The sequence below is a fragment of the Manis pentadactyla genome, chromosome 3, assembly GCF_030020395.1.
Source record: "Manis pentadactyla isolate mManPen7 chromosome 3, mManPen7.hap1, whole genome shotgun sequence".
NCBI lineage: Eukaryota > Metazoa > Chordata > Mammalia > Pholidota > Manidae > Manis > Manis pentadactyla.
Window position 1 is genome coordinate 219583956 of NC_080021.1, and position 15839 is coordinate 219599794.

General features: G+C 57.1%; 1 protein-coding gene across 1 annotated transcript; it reads right to left on the reverse strand.

The window, feature by feature from the left end:
• Positions 1-828: 828 nt before the first annotated feature.
• On the reverse strand, positions 829-7186 carry LOC118920343 (ficolin-1-like). Its single transcript, XM_057499420.1, has 8 exons — positions 7054-7186; positions 5608-5850; positions 5081-5217; positions 4124-4186; positions 2911-3135; positions 2320-2449; positions 1335-1469; positions 829-872 (listed from the first exon to the last, which is right to left on the reverse strand). Exons 1-8 carry the CDS (start codon positions 7184-7186, stop codon positions 829-831), a joined length of 1110 nt encoding a protein of 369 aa, XP_057355403.1.
• Positions 7187-15839: the final 8653 nt, after the last annotated feature.

Here is a 15839-nt window from a genome sequence, read left to right on the forward strand (position 1 = left end):
TTGTGTTGGTTATAATTTGCATTTCCTTAAGAACTAAGAAGATAGGGAACTTTTAAAAAATGCATTGGTCCTATGGATATCATCTTCTGTGAAGTGTCTGTTCAATTCTCCTATCTACTCTTTACTGAGCTTGTCTCATTTTTTTATGGATCCGAAAGGAGTTCTTTAAATATTCTGTATCGGAGACTGTGTTTTCTTTTTTTAATAGGTTGTAGTAGGCAGGTAATGTTCCCCAGCCAACGACTTCCTGTCCTAATCCCCAGAACTGGTAAATATGTCACCTTATGTGACCAAAAGGACTTGGCAAATGTGATTAAATTAAGGGCCTTGAGATGGGGAGGCGGTCCTAGATTCTGCAAAGCCCCGTGCAGTCACAGGAGTCCTTCAAAGCAGAGACCCTTTCCTGGCTGTTCGCGGGGGGGGGTGATGTGACCAAGGAAGTTGTGTCAGAGAGAGGTGATGTCCCTGGCTTTGAAGCTGGAGGAAGGGGCCATGAGCCGAGGAATGCCAGTGGCTTCTAGAAGCTGGAAAAGGCAAGACAACAGATTCTTTCCTAGAACCCCAGAAGGAACCAGCCCTGCTGACGACTTGCTACGCCCAGGAAGGACTTCAAATTGCCGAACTTCAAGATAACAGGGGTCTGTTGTTTTAAGCCACCGAATTTTTGGTGATGAATTGGCCGCTGCAGTAGGAAACTAATATGCATGTGTCACAAAGTGATTCTGTCCTTCTGTGACTTTCCTTTCATTCTTAAGGTGTTTGATGAACAGCAGTTCTGCAGAAGTCTCACATGAGACGGTGTGGGTGAGAGGGACACACAGACAGCCATCACCCACTGTCCCCCACACCCAGGCATCTTGATCTCTGCAGCCCTGGGTTCAACACGGATAAACAGGCTCAGATTGCAGCAGCTCTTAGCACCTTTCATGGAAGATCCCCAAGAATAGGCCTCCCCTGATCACATGACAGGAAAGTCCTTTTGTCAAAGAAGGGCCACAAGGGCTTGTGTTACGTGGAACACAGTTTGCGAATAAGGCTCTAAGGCCCCTCATGAAATGACCCTCCTCTTCCAGGGGTCATCAGGGACGAGGGTCAGTAACCTCAGGCCCCACACACAGTTCCCTGTTCTGCAGACACAGCCTTGAGACCCGTAAATGACTGTGTCACTGGCCCCATGCTACACGAGATGCAGATACAGACAGGAAGCCAGGGCCCAGAGAGGGGAGGTCCGCAGCCCAGGGTCACGCAGGGACACAGAGCCAGAATGCTGAGGAGGCTCCCTGCTTCCCCACCCGCTCTGCAGCCCAGGCTGCTCTGCCCCCGAGACCACTCACCAGCGCCGCCCCCGACAAAGCCTCCCAGGACCAGCTTGTACTTCTCGGCCTCGCCTGCCACCTTGAACGAGCTGTACTTGGCAAACTGGTGGTTGCCCTCAAAGTCCACGAGGTCTGCCCGGAGCTCGCTGGTTCCTGGTGGGGAAAGGCTCTAAGGTCCCAGCCCTGAAGGTCCTCCTGCCTCTGGGCAAGGGAAGTGGAGTACTCAGGTAAATTCTTAAGGGATGTCTAACTTGGCGCCCAGGGAAAACTCAACTGAGAATGTACGAAAATCCCATGTTGGTGGGAAGACCTCAGGGATGGCGCCTGTTCCCAAACATCTTCCCTGCTGTTCCATAAGCCATGCCTAAGGCTCCACTATTTGTGTCCATTTGATGGAATGAAGTACGAGTCTATTTTAAAAGTCAATTATCCGGCACCAGGTTGTTAAGCCTCTAATATACCAGCTGCAGAAAGTGCGTCTGTAGTTCCTTTTGCAAGACTTGGTGGCACATGAGTGGACACCTTCAAGGTTGCTGTGGGGTAGCAGGTGGACAAAAAGAGGACCCACAATTTTTCCATTCCTCTCAGGAGGAACTGAGAATTGGGCCTCTCTCTCGGGGTGAGAGTGGCCACGTGGGGACTGCCACATGACTGTCTGGGGAGAGGCCACGGAGGGCCTATGACCCCAATTTCAAGGAAGGCCTGGCAGATGCATGTGGGCAGAGGGCCACCCACATCCCAGTCGTCTGCTGGCTCCTCTGGGCTCTTAGATACCATTGCCCAGAGCCCGAAGGCAGTGCCCACCACAGCACCCTGCTTCCTCTGATTCTACACTCAGAGTCTAAGAGAGAACATGCCCTGGGCAGTTACAGCCATGACACCTGCTGTCAGAGTTAACCACCTCTGGGTAGAGGAGGGGGCCTTCTGCTCCAGATGGCCCAGGTCTCAGAGTGGGTATGTGGCTTTCAGGATCCCACGACCCCCAGGCCCCGTGCCAGCCTACCCTGGGCGGTCAGGGCGTGGATATGGTCGTTCCCCAGCCAGAACTCCCCCAGCTGACTGCCAAAGCCCCGCTTGTACATGGCCCAGTCCCGGTAGAAGGCCACGGAGCCGTCACTCCTTCTCTGGAAGACCTGCGGGGCCACAAGAGGGCTCAGGACGTAGGACCTCAGCCACGTGGGACCTGCGCTTGTCGTCCTCAGAACGTCATGGGCTCAGTGCCACGGCATGGCCACGGGGGCCTCAGCACAGACCCCAAGGACGGTCAGGATGCCCATGTGGGACGAAGGAGGGACCAGAGGCCCAGAGAGGACAGGCAACACACCCACAGCCACACAGCCGGATGGCTTGGGCTCCCTCTGGGCCTTGCCCCAGGCCTGGACTTTCCCTGCCCCCTGGCCACACCCCACATCCTGTCCTCAGTGAAAGGGCTCTGGGCTCTACGAGTGGCCCACAGGGAACCTGAGGCTCAGAGGAGGGAGAGGCCTCCAGAGACTGCCCTCCCACGGGCACGGAGCCTGGTCTGGGAGGTCCCCAGGCAGGGCCCGCCTGTGCCCAGGGACCACACGGCCGTTCCCGAGGTCCCAGGGCTCACGGTCCAGCCCCCGCCATCCGTGTCCATGTCGCACAGCACGGTCAGGGGCTGGCAGTCGGGCATGTAGATGGTGTGCCAGCCGCTCAGGAAGTGTCCCCTGGTGAGCAGCTCCTTGCAGTTCCAGGGTCCTGGGGAGGCAACCGGGAAATGGATGCCTGGAGGGGGAGCCCTGGGCAGGCGGGGCCCTGGGAGGGGCGGGGTGGGAGAAGCAGGGGCAGTGGGCGCCTGCCCATGCAGGGGAGGCCTCCAGGGGGACGGAGACCCCCACTCCCCACATTCAAGGCCACCCAGCTGTGACGGCCCAGCCTGGCTCACCTTCACAGCAGCCTGCGCACAGCTGGACCCCCATCGGGGTCACCGGTCCTGGGAAGTTTCAGGGCGTTTAGTATTTGTGCCCCAATCTCGCACTTTTTATTTGTAGACAGAGAGTATGACTGTGTCATACTAGGGTTTTGTGAGTTTTGCCTTTTCTGATTTTTACAATTTTTTTTATAAATGAACATAAATCAGAAAAAAAACAAAAGTGAAACGCCCACACTGGTGCAGTAATGTCGTCTTGCCAGTCACCTGGGCTTTGAGCCTGGCTCAGAGGCCCCTCAGCCCTCCCCGCAGGGACTTGGGTCTGAGACACCCCCCCCCACCCCCGGGAAGGTGCAGGGCATGGCCGAGGCCCCAGGGAAGCCCTCCCCTGCGCGAAGCCCCCCGGGGGCCCCGGGACCGCGGGCCCAGCTCCCCACTCCCTCCGCACACACCCTGCACCCCCGGGTCTCCGGGAGGACAGAGACCATCCGGTCAGCGAGGCGCCCCGCCTCCAGCTCCGGAAGCGTCCAGTGTGGGGCAGGGGGCCCGCGGGCGCGGAGTCACGGGCCTCTGGTCCTGGCACTGCAGGCGCGTCGCTGTGTTGGGTTACAGAGGTTTCAGAGCGCCAGGGTCTCGGTGGGGGGAAGGCGGCTCTGGGGTCTGGGATTCTCCCCCGGGACCCAGGGCTCAGTTCATGGCCTTCCTCAGGGCCCTTTGGGAACGGGAACTGTGACAGGGGCTTCTCGTCCGTTCGCCGGCGCTCTGCCCCTCCCCTGCCCTCCCCTCCCCTCCCCTCCCCTTCCCCTCCTCACCCCCCATCTCTCCCTCTCTCTTTCTGTCTCTGTAGATCTCATTTCTCTGTGGACAGACTCTGGGTCCCACCGGGGCTGTTTGTTCTTTACCACGTTGTCACCTTTGGGCCCAGGCGGTCCTGCCTTTCCAAGGGCTCCTGGGGCTCCAAGGGAACCTCGTTCTCCTGAAAAATTCCAGAGACACCTCGTCAAGAAGAAGACAACCTAAACAGTTCTGCTCAGGAATCTTTGCCCCGACCAGCAATGTCCACCACATCCCAGGTAGCGACAGTGACGCCGAGTGGCTGCCCAGGACTCGGTCTGGTGGAGTCTGTGGACAGTGCTGACAGGTGCAGACCAGGCGGGCTCCCCAAGCCCAGGCCCCAGGGCAGGGCATGTGGCCGAGCCCTGCTTGCCCTCGGGACACCACGTGGGCTCCAGCCTCCGCAGACCTCACGCCGCCCTCCCACAGCGCTTCGGCCTGGAACAAGCAACGTGTCCTCCAAGACCCTGTCACACAGGTCCCGGGAGATGGCGAGCCTCTGGCCAGTGGGTCTCAGAGGGGGGAGCTGGCCCTGCGCTGTGCCTGATGCCCTGGCCACAGGAGAGGTCAGGGTGCACTTATGAGCCCCTCCCTGTCGGTTCTGACTCTATCCCCAGAGAGGTGTCAGGAACCCGTGGCCTCCCAGGCACACATTACCAATGTTAGCAGCGGGCTGGGACCCCCGTGGGCCCCAGAGCATCCCCTCCCATCCCTGCAGCCATCCTGAGGGTGGGTCAGAGGCTGAGGGACGGTGGGACGGAGGGGCGGGGCTGGCCCGCCTGCGGCAGGTCAACCACAGGCACAGGTGACTTGCCTCCCCCACACCCACAGGGAAGAACTGCCCCTGGCCAGGGCCCCCCAGCCAGAAGCCCCGGCCCCAGGACCTGATGCAGGTCTCCCACATGGGCCCTGAGCCTGGACACCTCTTAGAACGTGTGAGTCATGGGGAAGACCAAGCTCAGCCTGCCTCCAAAGTGAGGTCTCTACCAAGGGCCCTGGGAGCGCCCACGGGACACCGCAGGCCTGGGGTGCTCACCCTCGTTGAGGTTTTGGGGGCACACCTGCCATATACCAGCTTCGGGGACCCAAACCATGCAAGGCCACTGGGCAGGGGAGGTGCCAGCACATGGGAGTCCTTGCGCAGAGCCACTGGCTGTCCCCGAAGCTGGCCCGCTCATGGCCCAGACGCCACCTGCTAGTGTGAGACCTGGGGAGGCCGCTGGCTCCTCTGAGATGGAGGCAGACAAAGCTTCAGCCTCAGTCCTGGGGTGAAGAGGTGACAGCACAGAAGCTTTAGACTCTCGCCAAAGGCCGCATAAGGCTGGGAACCGGGTAGTCCATGCAAATATGCAAACATGAGCTCAAGAGATATTTAAGAGACCAGCTCCCATCTAAGGGGATGCCAGAAACCTGGTGGATCTTGGGAGTCCGCCTCAGACGTGGCTCTCTGGGCAAGGCCGAGGCCCAGGCTCCCAGCCCGAGAACCGCAGGGTCCCTGCCCGACTCGGGGCCTAATGTGAGAAGAGCAGGCGTCAGCCGCGCCACCCCCACCCGGGCACGTACCTCTCCCTCCACCGGCCCCCGCCTCTCCCTTGGGCCCCGCAGCCCCGGGCAGCCCCGGGCAGCCCCGGAGAACGGTGAGCTTGTCGGCGCCGTCCAGGCCCACCACCTTCACGTCTGCAGAGAAGCACAGAGTGCCGGTCACCCGGCTCGTCCCGGGCCTGAAGGCTCTGCACGGCCACCCCGCCGAGGGGTCTGCTACCGTGGTGACCTCCTGCCCGCGCAGATGGCTGCGGCCAGCCGGGGGTCAGCCTGGCAGCGGGTTTCCCGCCTCTGGTGGGGACTTGATCCGTCCCGCCCCTGGGGCGCTGCTCAGGCGGGGAGGTGACGCAGGGCGGCCCCCTGGCTTTGAAGGCCACCCTGCCTGAGGGGAGCCCAGCTCCTCAGCACTGTGTGTCCTCGGACAAGTCACCCAACCCCTCTGGGCTTCTGTCTCCTGGGCTGCCACGTGAGGATAGGCCTAGGGCTGTAGGGAAGGATTACAGCAGATCATGCACATTTTAGCAAGTCTTAGAGTAATCCGGGATTTAGAAAGGCCTCACAGACAGTGGGTACTTCCAATAAATAATGACAATAAACACTTATAAGAAACTCGGGGGATTTGGGTGAACACCAAGTTTTCACCCCAGACTGTGGGCAGGTGGCCAGAGAGCTCCTGAGCCGGAAGGGGCCAGGGGGGCCCCCGGAGAGGGGAGCGTTTGGTGCAGGGACATGGAGCAAGCTCGGGAGGAAGCGGAAGCCAGGGCTGATTTCCTCTGTGGGAAGGGGAGCCTTAGTTGTGCTGATCACAAAGGTGAAAGGTCCTCACGAGAGACACGTTAGCAATGCGGGCACACGCGCTGCTGCCCGGGGTCGAGGCAGCTGCCCCGTTTTGGTGTCTCCGGCCTCACCAGCCGCCGTTCCTGGTGCACCTCCGTTCTGTCCTTCCAGGGAGGCTGCAGGGACTGTGCTCCCCCGGGAGGTTGTCGTCAACCCTGCGCGAGGCCGCTCTGCCCTCAGGAGCAGTCTCACCAGGTGTGGGCCTGACCCCCCTGCTTGGGCCCAGGAGGGAGGCCCCTCTCCCTCTCAGACCCCAAACCTCCCGGATCAGGCTCTGGGTGAGGGCCAGAGACGTGCGTTAACAAGCCCCCATGTAAGTGCAGGACACCCTGGGTTAGAGAACGCAAGGGCACAGGGAGACAGAGAGGGTGAAGGGCGTGCTCCTCGTCCTGGCTGTGAAGCTCCTTGGGGCAAATTCCCAGCTTGAGAGTGAGACACACCGAGGGTTCACCCTCTGCTCCTCTCCCTCCTACCTGTGTGACCTCAGCCAGGTCATCTCCTTGTGAGGATAAAGTCAAGTCACTGGGAGTCTCGAAAGGTGTGTGTAGAGGGTTTAACCAGAGACACTGTGCAGTCAGTGAGTGGGTAGGTGCCAACTTTCAGGGGCCAGAAAAGTCAGCTCCGTCTCACCTGGACAGGGGTCTGCAGCCTGGACAGCCAGCATCTGAGGCACAAGGAGCAAGAGGAGCCGGCCAGGCCCCAGGGCCCCAGCGACCCCGCTCAGCCCCCTGTCCTCGGGCTTTGACCTTGAAGAGGCTCCCATCTCTTACAGGGCCCGGGAGTCAGCCCTAGCCTGGGCCTGGAATTTCTCAACCCCCCTGGGAATGCCCACTTCCTACAGGCTCTGGTTACACCAGCAGAAGGTACCACGGCCACAGAGGGTGTTTCCTTCCAGTGCTAAGAAAATACATGCTAATTGTCTGTGTGGAAAACTATCACGTATGAACTGAAAAACATTACAGAAGATCAAACTAATGGAAGAACAGCCTCCATTCATGGGTTTGAATGCTCAATACTGCAAAAATGTTCATTTCCCCTAACCGACCAATGGATTCGCTGTAGGAATCAACTGAAGGCCCATTTTTTTGTGAAATAAAATGACAAGATTAATTTAAAATTTGTGTAAAAGGCAAGGGGCCAATAACCAAGATGTTCTTGAGCAGGAATAAGAAAGATGGAAGGATGGCTTGCTCCACCTGATATCAATGCTTATCGTAAAGATGCAGCGATCGAGACATCATAGTACTGGCTGCAGGACACGGAGCAAACCAGTAGAACTGATTGAACAGTCCAGAAACACATTCAGGCGTACCCTGATCCTTGATTTATGATGGTGGTGGGCCCTCCAGAGCAATGGGGAGAGAATAAACTGTCAAGAAATAGTGTGAACTACTAGAAATTTATAGGGAAAAGCAAGAAATGAAACCTGACCCTCATCATACAGATAATGTTGGAAGAACTGTAGACCCAGATATGGAAAGTAAAACCGTAGCTTTAGACCATATTGTAAGATAGCAAAGCTTGGGGTTTTCTCACACAGGACAGGAAAGCACTACCTGTGTTGTAAAAGGAAAACCCAAAAATTGACACTGAAATGTAAGAACTCTTGTTTCTCAAGTACACCACAGAGAGTGAAAAGAGAAGCTGGGCGGGGCAGGAAGAGATGTTTGCAGCACACAGGAGTTACAAAGGGCTTGTATCCAGAATGAAGAAAGAATTCCCTATAGTCAGTAATCATGCAGAAGGCGGGGCAGTGGCTTATACAGAGTGACTTCTACTTCCAAAAGAGAACGTTAAATGGCTCATAGAAATATGAAGAGGCACTCAGCTATGAGTGAGCAGAGAAATGCAAGGTAAAAGCCCAGGAGACAGCCCTGTATGTCCCCTGAAGGGCTAAACTTCCAAAAGGAGGCCCCCACCTGTGAGTTTGGCGAGGATAAGGGACTCTCCTTTCGTGCCGCTGGGTGTGCTCTTTGGTACAGGCACCCAGGCATGGGCTCCATCTCCCCCAGGGGCACACAGGCTCCTGCTCTGTGCCCGGCAATTTAAAAAGGCTCCGTTCTACTCCACAGAAGTGTGTGCCTGAGTTTAGGGAGCACCAGAAGAAGGTGAGGCCCAAACTGCAAACAGCCGAAATGTCCATCCAGAGTGGGAAGGACCTGAGGTGTGCGCGTGCTGGAGGAACCCGCAAGGCAGGAACGTGAACAAATCCTGCTTCCTGCGAAAACGCTGTTGAAATTCATAAACACAGCGTTGAGCAAAAGCAGCCAGCCTAAAGGAGAACTCTTTGATTGCATTTGTGCACCAAGTTCAAAAGCAGTGGTGAGAAGGGCAAGGATCTTCCCAGGCAGGACGGCTCCCGGCAGCTGGGTGTCGGCGCCGGAATGTGTGCGGGGACTGGCCCTGGACTCCCCAGCTGCGGCTGGGCGGGGACTTGCACTTCTCTGTACTGGGCGGGTAGGTGTTATGTCTTACTTTAAAAAAGGAAGCATAAATAACATGAAACAGAACACGCAGGTGCCACCGCACCTTGCTGCAACCTGCCCCGGGCTGCAGAACAGCTCTCCCCAGGAGACCCGGAGAGGTCTAAGGGCCCCTTTGTCACCCTGCCCTGCCTCTCGCCTGGGAGGCTGGCTATCACCTGGTTCTTGCTCCTGGTGCTGAATCTAAAGTTTGACTAGTGCTGGGTCTTTGAATGACCAAGAGGGGCACTGGGCCCGGGAGGGAACCCTGGACAGATGGTGTGCCCATCCACCTAGGCCACAGCCACCCACCAGGGCACCAACCCCATCCATCAGCAGGACAGAAGCCCTTAGAACATGATGGTTTCATTACGTGACGTCCTGTTGCAATGAGGTTAAAACATGAAATATGTTGTAGCCTGGCTGCCCCCACACCCTCTGAACTGTGAAATGGGGCAGCTGTACGGGGACCCAGAGCGAGCTCAGGACCCAGCAGTCCCGCTCTCAGAAGTGACTAACTCGGGCACCCTTGTTCACCACAGCCCTGTGCACAATAGTCAAAAGGTGGAGAGAGCCCGAATGGCCAGCGATGGATAAGTGAGCAGACAAACTGTGATCTGTCCACACAACGGAATATCATGCACACAGAGAAAAGAGTATTTGACGTGCACCGTGGCCTGGAAGAGCCTTCCAAACACATCGAGCCAGAGAAGCCAGACAAACCCACGTGTCACATGACTTGTTTGACACAGAGACTTTGTTTCCACAGAGACGGAAAGCAGATTCGTGGCTGTAAGGGTCGGGGGAGGGGACAGAGGGATGACAGCTAGGGGTTGTGGGGTTTCCTTTGAAGTAGTGACAAGGTTCTAGACCTAGGGTGTGGACTGGAGCACAAGGAGCAGTGCCCTTTAAATGGGCGGATGTTCAGGTAGTTGCCTGAGATCCCATAACTTATCTGTGCTGGGAAGCAGGTGACGGGTGGGCCCCTGGCGGGCAGGTCCGTAGCCATGGGGAGCCGGCCCTGTTGCAGGCTGGGGGGATGTTGCCTTTCTGCTCAGCACAGTGCCTTCCCCTTTCCAGCTCCACGGGTCTCTCCTCCACCCGGACCCTCTGCTGGCTGCGCCCTAGGCTTTGCAAGGCTCCCTCCCTGCCATAAAAATATCCCAAGGTGCTCAGCAGCCCTGGAGGGCATGGGAGGGCATGAGGCAGGCTCCCCAGAGAGAAGAAAACTTCTCTGGAGGTCAGGCCGCAGAACGGCTGTGCCTGAGACGCGGGCAGGGAGCATTTCTCACCCTGCAGCCCGTGGTAATTTCCCAGAGATAATGACGCGGCGCAGAGTATCTGCCAGGCACCTGCAGACGGATGACCAGAGTTTACAGGGTAATAGTTCGTGTCAGAGTAAACTTGAATTTATATCTCAGGAGGCAGATCATCCCCATTAGGATTCTCCGGCGTCCCCAGCCTGGGGGAGAGCGCAGGCGCTGTTTCCTGGAGACATAAAGGCACCGCTCCTTGCGCAGCCCTGCCTGCCGGCCACACTTCCACACCCTGAGTCCGCAAGCCCAGGGAACCCGTGGAGAAAACAAACCTCTTGGTGTCTTCCTCCTGCTTTGCACACAACAGAGGTCATTTGCACCTTCTGGAAACTCAGAAGAAAATCAGGAGGCGGCATTTATTTGGGGTTTGTTTTCCGTGGTGCTTGCTTAGCTTTGTGTGGATTTTTCAAGCTTGTGAACAGACAAGAGAAACCCAGGACCTCATTCTCACTCAGCTAAACTAGTTCTTAAAATCCCAAAGCCTTCGAATGCTTTTGGTTCCCAGGGACCAGTACACAACCTGCTTTGCTCTTGATTTAAACATGCTGACAAGCCGCTGCACGCCTGTTGGCGAGGCTGCTCGGGGACTGTCATATATAATGCATATGGAATGAGCAGCAGAGGCACCAAAGCCGTGTGGAACACACGCGTTACTCACTCCGGAGCTTTGTTCCCGAGCCGTTGTGCAAACACATTTACTCCACAGGAAAGAATGGGAGGAAGCTGCCCACGACATTTGTTCAGCACAGTGGATTTAATTTTTAAATTTGCATCAGGACAGGATTAACCTTGCTGAAGGGTATCAAGGTGCAGGTGGAATGTATGCAACTAATCCCAGATACACGTTGCTACGGCAGAAACACTGAGCAGAATTAAATACATTAAATACCAGCTCTGAGGCACCCCCACCCTGTGCAGCCACCTCGTGTAGCAGGTTCTCTGCCCAGTGGAGTGGAGCACAGGGCCTGAGGCTCAGGTCTGGACATGCAGTCCTGCATCCCTAATCCTGGTCGTCCCAGTGACAGGAGATGGCCCTGGCAGGTGGCCGGTTTGCAGACTCACACAAGGACATGCACAGTCCCTGCCTGGGGTCTCCCCCACCTTCTACAGGGGACAGCTCTCTAGAAGGCAGAGAACCCAGCCATGGGCACAGATGAGTCACACCATCCTACTCTGTGACCAGGAGGCAAGAGAGAATACTCCCCCTCAACTCCAAGTGAAGAGTCCCAGGGAAGCCTCTGACTGGCTGGCTGCTGGCCAATCATCATGAGGGAGGGATGTGGGGGTGGAGCTGATGGGCCGCCACAGGGGACCTTGACCCAGGCTCAGGCAGGCTGACCAATTGGTCCCTCTGCCTGGACTGTTCCAATGTCAGCTGTGAAAGTTCCATGGCCCAGAAACCCTTCTGTGTTGGGCAAACCATATGGCTGGTCATTAAGCTCAAGCATCCATCTAGAAATTTCCAAACCTGATTAGTGACTTGGGTGAGCAAGTTATAACCTGTATCTCGAGCACTTTATTTGGACAATTTCCCCACGAAGTATATTAAGAGGATACATTTCAAAAGCAATGATGAGAATTGAAACACGGTTGGAGTGCGTCTGTGGGTTTTTTCCTTGGCAGAATGCAAACCCTTGTGTCATTTTGTAGCTAAACTGGAACCACCGGGTGGAAACACCTGCTGACCCCCAGATTCTCAAGGGTAGTGGGTTCATTCCTCTTTTAAATGTTGCCAACCCAGAGCTGCTCAGTTAACATTTGGGGCCATATATACCTTGGCATCAGTTACAATAGTTTCTCCACTTCCTACAAGTCCTCCTGGGAAATATTGATGAAGTTGTCCCATTCCTGACGGCCCTCGGTCCCAGGACAGTGCGCACAGCCAGATGTTCTAAGTTTCTGTCCCTACAGGACAAAGGCCTGAGCAGCCCCCCAGCTGCTCCATGACCTGCACACACGGCATGGAGAGGTCACTCCAGTCACCCTGGTCCCTGTGACTTTGCCAATAGCAGGAGGGGCCTTGGGGCCTCCTGGGGTCACCTGGACATGCTTCAGACACACAGCACTGCCCACATGCAAATCTCAGCCATTTTGACATAAGGAGTATCTACGATAACATAACAAGAGTGGGTGACATCCACTGAGTGCTGGCTGGGATGACACCAATAACCCTATGATGCTTCTTCCTCTGTGTGACCCTGCGCACGGGGTGTCTTTATTCTGCGTTTTACACTTGAGGAGCCTGAGCAACCTGGCAGAGGTCATGGAGCTGGCCGTAGGCAGAGGCTGCAATGGGCATTACGCTGTGGTTTTGCAAGGAGGGAGAGGCCTGACTTTTCCAGAACGTAGCCGCTGCTCTGACGATCCCTCCACCACCAGCATCCAGCATCGCCCCGTGAGGCTCAGGTTTCAAATCAGTGTTTCCTGTAATCAAATCTCTCTGCTTTGGCTGAACTGGAAGGATGCACAAGATGACCTGAATAAAATGATGTGTACTCTCTTGTAAAGACTGGTCAGCTTAACCTTTCGGGGAGGGTTTCCCCTTCCTTTGGAACAAGTTGCAGCTGCTAACTGGACGCTTGAGGCAGGGAGGTGGCCGATCAAACCCTGGGCCAGCCCTCCCTCCCCTCTGCCTCTCCACGTCCCCCAGGCTGGAGGCGAGCAGTCCGCAGGTGCATGTGGGGTTCTGGGATGTTGCCAGGCCCCATCCTGCAAAGTGGGCTCGCTGGTCCCCGTGGGTGTGGTCCCTGGTGGCCCTCCTGCTCTCCCTAGGACAGGAATGGTGGGGCGGGGGCCACACTGTGTTTCCGTGGGGTTGACAGTGATGGATGCAGTTAGAGCAGAAATCAGACCAAAACAAGCTGAGGTTCCCGCCCTGGGCTTCAACCCCTTGCTGCCCTCGGGCTTCACTGTCAGATGAACCGCCCAGGGAGGTCCCTGGTGAAAGGCAGGACCCCACCTTGCTCTCCGAAGGGCAGCCTCAAGTGCTGGGCTCTGTCTCCAGGCAGATAAGGGGAGGTAGAGCCCTCTTCCCACCATGCTCACCACAGAGGGTCATCGCTCACCCATCCAGCAGGTTCTATTATTATCCCCACTTTGCAGGCACACAACTGTGGCTCTGTGGGGGAGGCCGTTTGCCCGTCGCCACCAGCAGCAGAGTTGCCGTGGAGCCCCTGGGCCTGCAGCTGGAGCCGGGCTGTGCAGTGTGTCCTCGGGGCGCCCACGTTGCTTCTCTGCATGCCTGTCTCCTCAAGCCGTAACGATCATCAGGACTAGCTCAAATGCCCCCTTCCACATGAACTGAGTGACTTGGAGAGGGACGGGGTCCCAGAAGTGTTAACAGGTGTTAAAGGATGCCCACTGAGCCCGCACAGGGACTGTCCCAGGCACACCGAGGGGTAGGGACCTTTCTGATCTATGGATCACACGGAGGGCACTTGCCCACTGGCAAGTGGCACTTCACAGTTCAAGGACGGTGACCCAAGTCCCCGCACGGCAGGCCTCAGAGAGAAGAGAGTGGTGCCTGTGTTGTCTTCTTGGGGACATCATCAAGGCAAGTCCCTGTCCCCAAGGGTCGCCCGTGACCAGGGCCCCAACCCCAGGGAACAGCTGGAGGGAGTTAGCTGGGACCCTGTGCAGGCAGCAGATGTGGGGGTGTCCCCCTCACTCCCGGCCCTCCGGGACCGCCTGTCTGAGGGGCCAAGGGCACTTTCAGCCAGCGTGGGAGGGCACGGGATCAATCCTATTTTTAAAATCACAAACTCAGCGCCGTTTCTGTCTCTCCCTGGTCTTGGAATCCGCGAGGCCCAGTTCTATCTGTGGCTGCTTTTGTTCTCTCGTATAAAAACACCGCCGCAAAGGAGAGCTTTGATTTTCTGCCGAGAATCTGTTCCGCAGGCTCCAAAAGAGGACCATTCCTCCCGAGCAAGGAAAATCATTCTGCCGACACTAGGTAATTAAGTTGCCACACAGCTCTGGAACATGCATTATATGATTAATTCCAGGGGTGGAGAGGATATTTTTCATCTTCAAAGCTTTCCTGGGTTGCTCATTAATCATCTCAGCTCCCGGAGCATAGAAATGCTGGTTGTCCCCCCGAGAGCAGGGAAACCGAGTCCGCTGCACCCGCCCCCACGGCGTCCCCTCGGTGTGCAGGGGAAAGAGCCTCCGTCGGGCACGCTCTGGAGGGCACCTCGTCCACAGAGCATCTGCCTGCTTCTCCATCTTCTCCAGGGCATCGGTGTGAGAATCAATAAAAACGTCGTGTTTTTTGGAATAACATAAGAGAGCCACCCAGCGCTCTGGGGCAGGGTGGGCCGCTGAGTGCCGTGCGGTCCGCATCTTTCGTCCTTTACCTCTGGAACCCGCATGTTTTCTGGGGGCCGCTTCTCTTGGAGCGCCGACGGTCTTACCGTTTTGTTAGCGAGCAGTTTACAAGAAAGCGCTCCTTCTCACGCGCCTTCCTTGCCAACTGGGACACGCTGCTCAAAACACAGCACATCCCGTTTTGCATTCAGATAGTTGTGAAAGTTTGAAGCTGCAAATAATATTCTCTCAGCGCTCGAGAGAAAATTATTATGTCTCCCCGGTTCTTAGAACAGCGGAGAAATCAGACGTTCCTTTGCTCCCCGCCCACGGCTGACTTGGAGGGGATTGCTCTGCACCTGCCTCGGGGCTTACAGGTGACCCAGGGGAGGTGTGAGGCTGGCTCATGTGCCCAGGCTGAGTGCGGGTGTTCAAAGGTGGGGGGCAGGGCTGCTCTTCGGTGCTTCTCTGGGCAGTCTGCCAATACTCGGGAGTCTACCCTCGGAGCTCAAGCTGGTCGTTTCACATGGAGAAACTGAGGCAGAGAGGCTTCTTTTAGAATGAGCTTCTCTTCTCAAGACACTGTTCTCCACCACGATGTGCCCGGGCTCAGACCTGTAACTCCCCAGGAGGCCTCACCCAGGTCCTGGGAAGTGGTGTTCCCCAGGCATGGCTTTCGGAGGTGGGAGCAGCCGCCGTCTTGGGGTGTAGGCTGCAGAGAATCCACGGGGCAAATGCACTGGCCTGGCTCACACCTCACGGGGTGATGTGAGCCACTTCTGGGAGCCCTGGTTTCCTGGCCTATAAGTGAGGGTGATGGCAGTGGACGCATGGGGCCGTGGAGGTCACAGGAAGTGCCACACGGGAGCAGCTCTGCCTGATGCCCACCCTCCTGCCACGGTGCCTGATGCAGCACCTGCCAGGCATCTCTGTCCAGGCTGATGGCATCTGCTGGGAGCAGCCGAGACATGGAGGGGGCTGGTGCCCCAGCCCCACATCAGGCCTGGGGGATGCCCTTCTCACATACTGGTCCCACAACACCCCTATGGAGCCAGCAGGAGTGACCTGCCCGTGGCCTCCCACCAGTAGCTCTGGCAGGAATCCACACCCTGGCCTGCCCCTCCCCAACCCAGGAGCCCGACTGCTATGCCTCTGCTCTGTGGCTTGGCCTGGCAAGGTGCGTGACGGCCAGGCAGGCGGCAGGCCCATCCTGCCCTCGTGTCTGTGGGTGGCCCAGGCAATGAGACCCCTACTCTGACCGTAGCTGGGCCTGGAGCTCAGATTATCTTTCCAAGTGGGGAAGGCACGCCCGGGCTGGTAAGGGTCCTGCAGC

Coding starts and splice junctions, on each gene's coding strand:
- LOC118920343 (XM_057499420.1), bottom strand. CDS start 7,186: ATGGGAGCCTCTTCAAGGTCAAAGCCCGAGGACAGGGGGCTGAGCGGG. Junction 4,187..5,080: donor CCCCCAAAACCTCAACGAGG/GTGAGCACCCCA, acceptor GGAATTTTTCAG/GAGAACGAGGTTCCCTTGGA. Junction 873..1,334: donor CTTTGTCGGGGGCGGCGCTG/GTGAGTGGTCTC, acceptor TGTTGAACCCAG/GGCTGCAGAGATCAAGATGC.